Source organism: Nycticebus coucang, chromosome 12, assembly GCF_027406575.1.
Source record: "Nycticebus coucang isolate mNycCou1 chromosome 12, mNycCou1.pri, whole genome shotgun sequence".
Lineage (NCBI taxonomy): Eukaryota > Metazoa > Chordata > Mammalia > Primates > Lorisidae > Nycticebus > Nycticebus coucang.
This window is the reverse complement of record NC_069791.1, coordinates 34,916,042-34,929,452: the sequence shown is the minus strand read 5'-3', so window position 1 is coordinate 34,929,452 and position 13,411 is coordinate 34,916,042. Positions and strand designations below refer to the sequence as shown.

At 38.0% G+C, this 13,411-nt stretch overlaps 2 protein-coding genes across 10 annotated transcripts in view; one reads left to right on the top strand and one right to left on the bottom strand.

Annotated features, from left to right (window-relative positions):
- DNAI7 (dynein axonemal intermediate chain 7) overlaps positions 1-3,012 on the bottom strand; it is a 60,945-nt gene extending 57,933 nt beyond the window's left edge. The window contains exons 1-2 of the mRNA XM_053554360.1: positions 2,904-3,012; positions 654-671 (exon numbers count right to left, since the gene is read on the bottom strand). Of these exons, the coding sequence (XP_053410335.1) occupies positions 654-671; positions 2,904-2,906 (21 nt within the window). The 5' untranslated portion in view covers positions 2,907-3,012. The remainder of the gene's footprint in view (positions 1-653; positions 672-2,903) is intronic.
- Positions 3,013-3,080: 68 nt separating this feature from the next.
- ETFRF1 (electron transfer flavoprotein regulatory factor 1) overlaps positions 3,081-13,411 on the top strand; it is a 29,701-nt gene continuing 19,370 nt past the window's right edge. Inside the window, exons 1-4 of one of the 9 annotated variants that reach the window (XM_053554371.1) lie at positions 3,110-3,187; positions 8,378-8,633; positions 11,620-11,707; positions 12,343-13,409. In XM_053554371.1, coding sequence (XP_053410346.1) covers positions 11,657-11,707; positions 12,343-12,564 — 273 coding nt within the window. In that variant the 5' untranslated portion in view covers positions 3,110-3,187; positions 8,378-8,633; positions 11,620-11,656 and the 3' untranslated portion in view covers positions 12,565-13,409. Of the gene's footprint in view, positions 3,246-3,269; positions 3,289-4,529; positions 4,549-8,377; positions 8,634-10,302; positions 11,039-11,619; positions 11,708-12,342; positions 13,410-13,411 lie in introns of those variants that run through there. The other 8 variants (XM_053554368.1, XM_053554369.1, XM_053554370.1 and 5 more) reach the window with 8 other exon arrangements.

The following is a 13,411-nucleotide window of genomic DNA, read 5'->3' as shown; positions in this document are numbered from 1 at the left end:
AATGCAATCAGTGTAACCTAATTCTTTGTACCCTCAATGAACCTGAAACAATAATAAAAAAAAAAAGAAAACAGCAAAAAAATTTTCAGGTCAAACAAATTATGTCTGCAGACTAAATCTGGCCTGTCAATTGAGAGATTATAATCTCTGCCTCAAAGTAGAGAGAAAGGGTCATTTTAGACTTTTAGAACAGTACATTCCTTACTGAACTCAAATTTCTACGTAGTACAAATAAATAATTATGTGTTACCATGCAACCCATTTAAAGTCATTTTACCTTAGGGTGCATGTTTTAACAGTCACTGCAGGTACTATAACTAAATATTTATGTGTTTAACTGTAATGAGAAAAAGGTTCCTAATTCAACATTTTCTAGAGCAAAAGCAACGAAAAGCTTCAAATCTATATAAAAGTAAAAATTAAAGGCTATTTAAAAAAATCTTTATGAAACCAGAAGTATGTTTTTATGTCAAATTTGAAAATTATCCTATTCTTGCAAAGAATTATTCCATGATTTAAACAGCATTAATATCTAAACAGTAAGTAAACTTGAGGAGCTAAAATTAACCAGAAAAATATTTTAAAATCCTATAAAAATTTTGTTCATACAATCCAAATGCTTATATAACTACTATGAAAAAATTTCTACATACCTTTTTTGCTTTGGGACCCTAAAAGTTGGGAAACAAAAGAATTCATAAATTTCAAAGGGAATTCAGACACTTTTACAAAAGTATCATGACTGTGTAAGATGTTAAAATTACGGAGAAGCTGTATAAAGGACATCAGAAAACTCTTGTACCATATTTGAATCTTTTCTGAACATCTAAAATTAGCCCAAAATAAAAATCTTAAAAAAAAAAAGAATTTAGACAAAATTACAAGGAAGTATAGGAAAAACTAAGATAGTTTATCTACTGAAGCATTTTTTTAATTTTTGTTTTTATTAAATCATAACTGTGTACATTGATGCATTGATGGGGTTCAGTGTACTGAGTTGATATACAATGTGAAATGCTTACATTGAACTGATTAACACATCCATCACAATGAAACTCTTTCCTTAATAGTTTCGAAATGTATTATTGCATGATGCACATTAGGTAAGGTCCCCCCAAAGCATTTTTTTATAAGTAGATTTCACACTATTTCTTAGGACAATCAATAATCCATGTTTAATGAAATAACCTGTTACAAAACAGAGTACAAGTCAAGAAGGCACCATTTTTTTTTTTTTTGTAGAGACAGAGTTTCACTTTATGGCCCTAGGTAGAGTGCCGTAGCATCACACAGCTCACAGCAACCTCCACCTCCTGGGCTTAAGCAATTCTCCTGCCTCAGCCTCCCGAGTAGCTGGGACTACAGGTGCCCGCCACAACACCCAGCTATTTTTTTTTGTTGCAGTTCAGCCGGGGCCGGGTTTGAACCCACCACCCTCGGTATATGGGGCCCGGCGCCCTACCGACTGAGCCACAGGTGCCGCCCAAGAAGGCACCATTTTGAAAGAATTCCAAAGAACTCAGTAAATCACTGACCAATTATCCGTATTAGTGTTATATTTGCAAGTGTGGGAATGATCTCATAAAGAAATAATCTTTCTGCATATTAGATTGATAACATTGTGGCACATCTTTACTTGACAGCCCTAGGAAGTGAACACAGTTGACCGAGCGTTGAGTAGATTCCTAGAATGTGAACTTTTAACAAATACCGCGGGTGTGTTGTAAGTAAATGTTCCAGGGTCTACACTTCAAGAATCGATGAATGAAGGAACTAGTGAGAAGAAACTGAGTGCCCACTGGGAAGTAATAAATAGGTGCTTATTGTTGCCCCAACTTTATCAGTTTAAAACTTGCTTCAGGTCCACTTTCATTCTGCCAGGAAAGCTCTCCATTCCCTATTTCATCCTATCACTCGTGGCAGACTCATGTAAATCTTAAAACAGATTGAAAAGCACCATTCTATCCTTCTCTTGTCTCCCTCCCTGCAATTTCATCATTTCCAACTTTGTATTACCCCATTTTAGAAATTTCAATGGTTACTTTTAAAAAGCCGTATTGTAATTAATTTTTAAAATCTGTCTCCCAGGGTGGCGCCTGTGGCTCAAAGGAGTAGGGCGCCAGCCCCATATGCCAGCTGGGTTCAAACCCAGCCCTGGTCAAAAACTGAAAAAAAAAAAAAAAAATCTGCCTCCCATATCAGGCTTGTCATATTCATCTTTGTATCTTTGGCTTCTAGCCCAGTGCCAAGTACAAACACTGCACTTGATATTTTCCCATAATTAATGAACCAAATAATTAACTGAGTAATTACTTTCTCCACTCCCTCTGGTTTTAATCATAGAAGATGTCTTAGTGGAAATCATATTTCAGAAAATGAGACCAGAAATAATCTTATAGCTACACGTTGGCCTGTCTCCTTGGTGAAAACGCGGTTAAGTGAGGAGTGCAGAAAAACAAAACGAGAAGCAGTGTGAGTAGCTTAAATCACAATATTCTCACAAAAGGCCATATAAAATAACTTTTGAAAGCAGAGTAAATCGCACCTACTTTTAACTGATGAGGTCTAAGAATCTACCAAGTTGTAGTATGAGAGCAACTCAGTGCGAAGGTGTATCATTAAGTTGCTAGATTGGGATCAATTTTCAAGTTTAGCAGTATGCAAGGTTAGGATACCACGTGACCGCTTTGGCCATCTCCCATTTGCAGAAATTAGTTTGGGATCCCATCTGCCAACGGACACACTGCAGGCGGCCACGGGTGAGGAGGGCCGACCTTACCCGGCGTAATGAGTTCTTTCCTAAACTGACCTGCTCCTCTCTGACATACGACAGACCCTTACTGCATTATTTAACAGTGAAGCAAAATCAACCCTCGCCCATCTCCCTCATTTCCCCTTCTCACCATGAGGCGGCCAGCAGGACCTTAGCAGTCGGCAAAGTCTGAGTACAGCCGTGGGAATAAACGCTCCCGAGTTGTCAGGACTACAAGCCTCGCCCACTTGCACTCCGTGGGGAAACAGCGCCGACGCGCCCGTACGGATCTGCGCAGTCGCGCGGGAGCGCTTCCGGTCATCGCCCCGCCCCACTCACCACAGGAGGGCCCCAGCCCCGCCCAGCTTCGCGGTTGACGGGCCCAGGAGTCCAAGCGGTAGCCTGCTTTTACGGCTGCGGCGCGCCGGAAAGTGCGTGAGTGCAGCCGCCGGGGCGTTTTGTTTTGTTTTCTGTACGCTGGGGTCCGGAGGTGGTTCGTATGCTCTGGGCGAGGACTGCTGGGTGTGCTTTTGAATGTGTGTAATGGACGAGAGGGGGTTTAGTAGAGGATTCTCGGCGTCTTCTGACCAGGACAGTCTCTCGCCCTCTTTGTTTTCCTAAAGTGTTAGGCGAGTCGTCTGTGAGCATTTGGAGAAGGAAGGGCGCTGTCATGCGACTGGGTCAAGAGATTGACACCTGGTTGGGCTACATAGCCCAGCACGGTTTAGGCCAGCAGGGGCAGAGAGCTCGTTTGGCAATTTAAAGACTTAAATAGGTTGGCCCTAAGAGGGGTGGTTATTTTGTGATTCATGACCTTCGGATTCTTCTTTGTTCGTTGTTTACTTTCTGTGCAACATGTATGCCCTTTTACCTGAGAGTGTAGTAAACAAGAATTGGAAATGATTTGAAGCAGTTCCTGGGTAAAATATTCCGTGTACGTTAAGATCGCTGAGGTCGGGCGGCGCCTATGGCTCAAGGAGTAGGGCGCCGGTCCCATATGCCGGAGGTGGCGGGTTCAAACCCAGCCCTGGCCAAAAACCACACACACACACAAAAAAAGATCGCTGAGGTCCAGAAGACTCAGCCCAAGGTCACAGGCTAATTATACTCAGCAGCAGCTCAGCCTTCAGAATTTCAGTCTCCTCCCCACAGGAAGAATTTGGATTATCAGGAAAACTATAGGAAATTAAGTGAGGCTCTTACTCCAAAGGCCAACTGAATTCTGTATGACTTTAGGAAATACTTTTAAAAAAGCACCATTTCTCATCTCTGAATTCTAATTTTGTAATGCTTTCCTTCTAACGTCAACGACTATTATTCATAAGTAGTAATAGTGAGCTAGTCTTAGTGGGTTAAAGTGTTATCCCCATTATAAAAGAAATCAATGTGATAGCTATAACATACCATCTCCAAATCCTGTTAGGAATATAAAAATACCTTAACATTAATTTCATTTTAGAATTCTAATTCAGTTTACTGTGGTTACCTGTTATGAAAGTTAGCTTTTAAGTTTTTCAACACAACTAATGTTTCATGATTTAAAAAAAATAAAAATAACCTCAGGCAACTCAAACTAGGATTGATGGGAGTAAGGAGGTATTATAGTAATCCCGTTACCTTAAAATAGGCCTTTAGAAGAGAGGATTTACTCAAACTCTCACTTTATCAACCTCCCTCATAGTGAGAAATTGGTATGGATATGTTAGTTTCCAAGACACTGGACTGTGGGGATAACATCAATGACCTTTGTTCTTTTTTATAGTACTCCTTGTGCAAGCTGCTTAAGTGGTAAGAAGGTCCGTTTACTTTTCTTTCTTCTTTACCTTCAAATAGGCATAGTTCTTGCCCGTTCTGAACATCTCCTTTCAATTCATTTGACAATCTGGTTTCTAGGCCTAGACTAAACTGCATGAAAGAGCAAGAGATTTTTTTCCCCCCATCTCTCTGATTCCATACCCTTTCGTGCTAGCAAGCATGTTGGAATACTATTTTGTCTGAAACTTTCTAGGCTTTCTAGTTTGGGGAAATGTGCTTCACCTGTCATTTGAGTTAATTTGAACCAAATGGCAAGTCACATTGTACTGCCTTTCTTTGCCAGTTGTCCTTCAGCTTTTAATGCCATCTGAACTTCATGGGGAAGAGTGAACAACAACTCTGGGCACCATAACTCCTAGTAAAATTACAGTTCTCTGTTAACCCAGAACTGGAGCTGGTTAAGTGTAAACTCTGGCATAGAATCACTGTGAAAAATAGCTGTCAATGGAGACTGCCTACCCCTCCCACCTACCACACACACCTAAATTCTCAGAATATTGGGGTGCTTGTCTTAATTCTTAACTCGTTTGGCTCTTTACTTACAACAGTAACTTACATTACTTTGTGCAGGATTCAGGAGCAGCCCCAGGTTCCTGCTACACATTGTTCATTCACTAAATTGCAAGCCCTATTTCTCAATGGCTAAACTAAACCTAAATGCCTGAAGATCAATTGTATGATAGTAAAGACAGACTACGTTAGTTCATATAAATTAACAAAGAACTGGAAAAATTTACCTTAGCCACACTATCTACATTTTTGCTAGGCAAATCTTTTATTATGCATAATTTGTAAAAGGCCAACAACTAAAAATGACAACATAAGACAGGTTCCTGAAAGCTTTCATTGATTATAAATTGTGAATTAAATGAAGCTATTTAATTAATTGAAGTTCTTTGCCAGGAGTTAAGAGGCTATAAATTGTTATTTGACTTACATCTATGTAGATTTAATTTTGAATCCTTTGAAAAACACATGGTTCTTAATCATTCTTTAATAAAACTAAATCACACTGGAAATAACTCTCTTCCCCTCCACAAAAGTTCAGATACACTGATCTGATTACATTCTCTTCCAAAACTTCACTAAATCTTCAATTAAGGAATATAAAATAAATTGGAAAAATGGAGATGACAGCAATAAAACTTTAGAAACTGCAATACATGAATGAGTATGATTTCGCACACAAGAAAAATCCATTTTATACTGCAAAAAAAATTTTTTTTTTTTTTTTGAGACAGTCTCTTGTCACCTTGGGTAGAGTGCTATGGCATTATAGCTCACAGCAACCTCAAACTCCTGGGTTTGAGCAATCTTCTTGCCTCAGCCTCCCAAGTAGCTGGGACTACAGGTACCTGCCACAATGCCTGGCTAGTTTTTATATTTAGTAAAGACAGGCTCTTGCTCTTGCTCAGCTAGTCTCCAACTTCTGAGCTTAGGCAATCCACCGACCTCGGCCTCCCAGAGCACTAGGATTACAGGCACAAGCTACCACGGCTGGCTGCAGAATTCTTAAAAGGCACTGAAACAAGGCCTGGTATTGGAAATGAATAATGAAGTAAATGAAAGAGGACTATATGAAAGCTGTATGAGAAACACCTCCAAGGAACTGCACCTGTCACTTCCACAGAAGACAGGAGGTGTATTTCTGGACAAAGTAACACTAGTCCCTTGAGTAGGACATCCTCAAGCACCCTAAAGTGTATGCAGAGCATGATGAAAACAGGTACATGTAATACCAAAGACAAGGCAGGTATTCTGCTTCCACTTCCTAGAGTTTAATAGGTAAATCCTCTGCTTTGGGGAATTGACCACCCCAACATAAACAATTCAAGACAGTGACATCAGAGGTTTCCTAATAACGTACCCATTCAGAGCACCCTAAGTGAAACTCAGTCTCTAACTTCACCCATGTATGCCTATCTAAAAAGCATTTTTCTTCTTTGGAAGAAAGCTCAGAAGTGACAGAGACAAAAACAAGTAGGAAATGAATTTGAAGTAAAAACAATTTCAAGAAAGTTAATTATTTTTTCGAAGTGTAAGAAAGGGTATGTTGTATCCTTGTTATGTGAATTAGCTCATCAGCTACTACTAAACAGGAATTTTACAAGTATTAATGTGGAAGTGATGTTCCTGTGAGATATTTTTTTCTAAGAAGAGCCAGAAAAGCAGTAAGTTTATGAACTTAAGCAAGAAATTTAAAGATCTGTGCTTAGCTGCTATACTGCCAGCAGGTACCTTTCAGGTATTTTTTTTTTTTAATTTAAAATAAGTACTTATACCTAGGGCTGCCTCTTCAGAGAAGCATGTCCCAAGTTTTACTCAGCCACTGGCTGATGGGAGGCTGAACTACCTATCCTACACACTAACTGGCAGCCTTACCTCTACTTCTTGTGTATTTATTTCAGTGTCTCCCAGCCCTGCTTTTAGACTTTTGCCAGCATTTCTATGCTATTATTTTTTAAGTTTTACTGAGGTAGAATTAACATAAAATATAATTATATATACTTGACACATATACATCTATGAAATCGTCGCTACAATCAAGATAATAAACATAGCCAAAATCCCCAAAGATTGCCTGGAATACAGCCCCCACACCCATTCCCAGGATATTCTATTGTTTTGTAACATTTTAAACATGTCTATAGTAGTCTTTGGCTATGCTGAGAGCAATATAAGTGGTCCAAATTTTTGCTAGTGCTCTGATTACAATTATGTAAAATTTGAGTGGTCTGCCCCATATCTGTTTTCACCAATAAGCTTAGTTATTTTTAACATGTTTTTTGCAAGGTGGAAGGTTTCTCAGGAATGCATATATTGGGCAATTGCAAAATCATCTGCATTTATGTCCTTACATTAAGAACAGGATAATGAAAGTTCTTGGAAATTATAGCAGAAATGAAAAATTCAGTAGAACACTTGGTAGATGAAGATAAAATCCCCCATAAAATTGAGTACGAAAACTTAAAGAAATGAAAAATTGTAACGGAAAAAAAGAGGACATGCCTAGAAGTTCAAACGCCCAGTTAACAAGAGTTCCAGGAAGGAAAAAAACAAAATAAGGGAGGGATGGGAAATCATGAATGAAATAGTTTAAATAATTTATCTTTTAAAGAATATTTTTTTCTTATACTTCGCTATTAAGAAACATGAATGAAATAATCCCCTCATTAAAGGAAACGGGGGTTCAAATTGTAAGGGCCAATTTAATTTATGGCATAGTGGATGAAAATAAGCCCACATCAATACATCACTGTAAAATTTCAAAATCTTCATCAAGAAGATTCTTTAGATTTCTAAGGAGAGAAAAAAATACAAAAGATCACTTATCCAAACTTTTTTGAACTTAACTGCAATGCTGGAAGCAAAATAAGATGAGCAACCTCTTCAAAATGTTGAAAAAACTTTATTTCTGGCTTAGCATTCATTACTCAGTTAAACTATAAAACAAATACAAGGTAGACATTTTTAGGCATCCAAAGCAAGGTCTCATTTGCCTTTCACGTACCCTTTTTAAGAAGCTATAGGACACGCTTTACCAAAACTAAAAACCAGAAAAATGGAACACTTGAAATATAAAAGGTAGGGAAACCAACATAGGAGAGAGGTAAAAAGAATTTCTAGAAGGATGGTTAAATAAGATCCCAGCACAACAGTGTAGCCCTTGATACAGAAAGCAGCCAGTCTAAATAAAGCAGAATGATTCACATTTATGGCTTTTACCACCAAGATCTCTGCTACCTAAGGACACTGTGCCCAGGCAAGCCTGGCCCAGATTCATAGTCGGTTCTCTCCTTGTCTTGACAGTGTGGTAGTGAAATTCCTGCTATCTTCTGTGCCAAGCTGACTGGACCAACTGAGGACACTCATTTTTACCCTTCTGTCTCCACCTATTTCTGAAAGCTGATGTTGGGCTTTGAGGATAAAGCAGAAAATAGTCGCCCTTTTCTCCTACTCTTGCATAGGCTGGCCAGAAATCAAATATCTACCGATCTACATTCATGTCTTTCCACATGCTTCAGTTGTGGAAGACTCAGTATTCACCCATGACATTCCTGAGAAGGTAAAGCCAGACAAGGACTGTTGGTTTTCACTTAACAGCTACATTCTTGCCCCTTTTCTTTCTAGATTCATGTTTGCCACTTAGATATTAAAACTAAATAGGTTTTTTAGGGTAATGTTCATGTGTGGGAAACTATAAAGCAAATGGATTAGAAGTCCTTAATGGTTATCTTGATAGATTAACAAGGAGATGCAATCTGGGGTGGGGCCTGGGGACTTAATAAGTGTAAGACTTACCAAAAAAAAAAAAAATTTTTTTTTTTTTTTTTTTTTTTTGCAGTCTTTGGGGCTGGGTTTGAACCTGATACCTCTGGTATATGGGGCCAGGGCCCTACTCCTTGAGCCACAGGTGCCACCCTTAAAAAAATTTTTTTTTAAGCTTTTTGTAGAGACAGGTTCTTGTTCTGTCACCCAGGCTGAAGTGCAGTGGCCTGATCATGGCTCAATGTAATCTTGAACTCCTAGGCATAAGCAATCCTCTTACCTTAGTCTCAGAGTAGCTAGGAGTATAGCATCTGCCACCACACCTGGCTGATTTTCACATATGTAGAATGTATGTATGTATCTAGTAGATTTGGGGATGTTACTGTTGCCCAGGCTGGTCTCAAAGAATTGCTTCCTGCTTTGGCCTCCCCAAACACTGGGATTAAAGATGTGAGCACCAGGCTTGGCCCCTCTAAAACTTACAATTTTGTTTCATAACTTGAATGATGGGTACTCACATGTATGTTCTGTACTCTTTAATTTGTACATACATATTTTATGCATATATTTTCATGTATAATTAAAAGAAAAAATACATTAAATGTATTAATGTTTAAATACATTAAACACTGCCTTTTAAATTATCAAAGATGTGAATTTTGTCTAAATGCCAAAATGTGGGGGGGGGGGGCAGGTAAAGTCACAGTGAAAATCTGCACCAGTGTAATTTAAGGCTGAACCAAAATAAACACAATTTTTAAAATTTAATACAGTTACTATAATTTTATTCTATATTTTATTCTGGAATTTTATTCCAGCTAACTATAAAATAACCCTTAAAACTGACCTGCAGGGCTATTTAAAAAATCTAAATTGCCGGAGACTTTACCTCTTTCATGTTTACATAGATGGAGCTAGAACATATTCTTCTTAGTAAAGTATCTCAAGAATGGAAGAAAAAGTATCCAATGTACTCAGCCCTACTATGAAACCAATTTATGACTTTCACGTGAAAGCTATAACCCAGTTATAACCTAAGAATAGGGGAAAGGGGGGGAGGGAGGGGGGAGGAGGCGGAGGGAGGGTGATTGGTGGAATTACAACTGCGGTGCATCTTGCAAGGGTATATGTGAAACTTAGTAAATGTAGAATATAAATGTCTTAACTACTAAGAAAATGCCAGGAAGGCTATGTTAACCAGTGTGATGAAAATGTGTCAAACAGTCTATAAAACCAGTGTATGGTGCCCCATGATCGCATTAATGTACACAGCTATGATTTAATAACAAAAAAAAAAAACTAAATTGTCTCCTGCTTGCCCTTCAGAATAATTCAGTCCAAAAGCCACTAAGTGGGGCTGAGCAAAGTAGGCATCTAGGGAAGAGGGGTGAGACAGAAGGTTGGCAAGACGGAAGCCTCTCAAGGGTTACTGGAACCCAAACAGGAAGGGAGGGTCTGAGGTGGGGGGTTGCGCCTAACAGCTGACTAGCGTGGGATGAGGAGGGCATTTTTAGGGGGTTGGAGGTGATGGCAGAAGTTGTTGGGAGTCCAAACTGGGTGAGATTTTTCCAGGATGGGGGTTGTGGTGCACCCTAAGTTGTCCGAGACCATGAGGGGTAGGTAAGGGGACTGGCAAGAAGAGGATGTGTGGGATGGTGGCAGAACTCAGAGAAGAGTGTGTGCTGAGTGGTGACAGCAACAGGAATTTGGTTACATATTCCAAATCTCCATACAGAGATTAACATGAAATATACACACAGCCTACACTTACAGATGTAGATGTATCCATATGGTATATGTATTTGTAGCTTTGTCCACTTAGAAGACCTGGGAACAGTGACAATCCCACAGTAATGAGCATTTCTATCACCCAGATCTTGGTTCCAGGCTGTAGTTTGTACATACTATTTTTCTATTGAAAGAACTAGGTTTCTGAAGAAATAATTTTGCAGTGGACAATCTTGGCAAACACCACTTTAATCGTTTATCAAAATTAACATAATAAAACAAGCCAGAATTATGTCTACCTGATAGGATGCAGTATTAGGTAGGAATTTATGATTTTATCCCCATAACTATAACAATGATCATTTCCTTGGCTAGGCTGTCACGATGTCTTTAAGGAGCCATTTCTCCATGGTAGCACTAGCACGATCTATCCCACTGGACGTCACCTGTGCCTCATGGGCATTCTTACAACAGGTTGTTCACTTGGCCACTTCACTGCCAGTCTTACTGCCCATCTACCACGGATTCTAACCTGCTTGACCTATCCAGTTTTTTCTAGTTTTTAACTCCCTCTCTCTTTGGATAAGCATCCTTCTAGGTTTGATCAGGGTTCTTCTCAGTGTCTTTCAGACAGATCTGGCCTTGCCTCGAGAGCAGGGTAAATGCAATCTCCTTTTGGTAAGGAAATTTCAGACTTAGTGGAGTTAAGTAATCTACATTATGCAACTGGGATTCAAATATAGTTCTAACTCATCCCACTGTTATTATAAAAGGAGGTGCATCTATGTATCTAACTGTGAAAATCCATTTTCTCTCTCTCTTTATCCTAATTCCTTCATAAGACTTTTCACAATTCATAATTATCATCTTTGCTTATTATTTCTCCCATATAAGAAGTTCTGTAACAAAATATCTTATCTGACATGTTCATAACTGTATTCTCATACCTGGGACATTAAAGTATTCAATAAATATACCCAATGTGTAAAATATTTTCTCTTAGATTCTTCAAGACTGCAATACAGTTATTTGCAAAAAATTTTCCTTTTCTTTAGGCATGTTATTTGTAAAAGTGGATAATTTCCATGATAAATGAAAATGGCCAATTCTTTAAGAGGAGAAGTATTGAATCTTTATAAAAATGTAAGTATGTTGCCAATTTTAAAATATATTAGTCAACTCCCCATTATCTGGAACTCAAGCAATTGGCACTCTCCTGCAACCAGCACACAACCAGGCCAAATAAAAAAAATCATTTCTTGGGTGGTGCCTGTGGCTCAAAGGAGTAGGGCACTGACCCTATATGCCAGAGGTGGCGGGTTCAAACCCAGCCCTGGCCAAAAACTGCAAAAAAAAAGAAAAAAATCAGTTTCTCAAACTTGATGTGCCCTGCGATCAGTACTGACGCTTTGTCCATCACTGTCTGGGCTCCTGTGTATTCTCCATAACAGCTTTAAGGTAGTGAAGTTGAAAAATGTATTGACTGTCATTTAAAATTGCACACTAAAATTTACAAAGCTGTTATCATACAGTAAAACTGTGTTATGGTAAGTGGTTTGTCTCTGTCTTAATTTGCTTTTAATTAGTGTATTTCAATGTTAATATCAAGTCAACAAAGAGTGTATGGTATGGTACGCTATGGTATGGTACGGGGTATAACTCTGAAGCACCCAGAAATTACATTTATCCAGACTCTACCAGTCCCCCTGGGGGCCAGATAACAGGGAGATTACTGAATATGACATGGATTCTTTAGAAATATATAATCTTTCTTTCAGCTGCTGTATCTTGGACAAGAATATCCAAAAGGAGCAGACTATTTTAAAAGGCGTTTGAGGAACGCTTTCCTTAAAAATAAAGATGTGAAGGACCCAGAGAAGATCAAAGAACTTATTCGACGTGGTGAATTTGTAATGAAAGAGCTAGAAGCCTTATACTTTCTTAGGAAATACAGAGCTATGAAACAACGCTATTATTCAGATACCAACAAAACTAACTGATTACTACTACTATAAAACTGAAAATCAGTGCCACATGTTTATGTATACCAAGTACTGTAAACTAATTCTAATTTAAAATGGGAAAATATATATGGTATGTAAAATACCTGAACTGACCTAATAACTAAAATTAATAGGTTTCAACTTCTATTCATATGGAAAGCTTTATCAATGCAACTCTTTATACTCAATTTTTATATTGTAATAGCAATTTAGCTATAATGCCAATTATAAATTGAGTACCCAATTTTGATTGCAAATATAATACACTTAAGTTTTCTAACTTACATGGATTTAGCTAATTACTCTTAGCCCATTTCTCCATTTTACTGACAAAAAATTGTCATTTACTACACATTTAATAAGTAAAACAATTTCTTACACATTTATTCCTCAACTTTTGAGGGAGTTACTTTATTTTTGACCCAGTTTGGTGCATTAATAGCAACATGTTCAGAATTCACTACAAAACAAATAGTACCTGGTAATGATTTAAGTATAGTTAGAGAAATCATAGTATTTATGGATCAGATTACTTTTTAACCTTGAAATACCCTGCTGGTGACTAGCATTATATACTGTTTAGTTATTTCCATTATTTATTTTGCTGCTGGCTACTTTGGGGCCTTAAATCACCTATTGTGCATTAACTTCTTTGATTAAAAAAAGTAATAATGTTCTATATTCTTTTGTCATAAAGGCAGACGTTTTGCCATCTACTAATAAATGAAAATGATGAGGCAATGAGCCTAAACCTAATATGGCTTTAAGTTTAAGCAACCACTTAAGCCTTTATATAATGTTCACAATGCCTTTTATAAATAAAGAATATTTCCAATTTACAAGT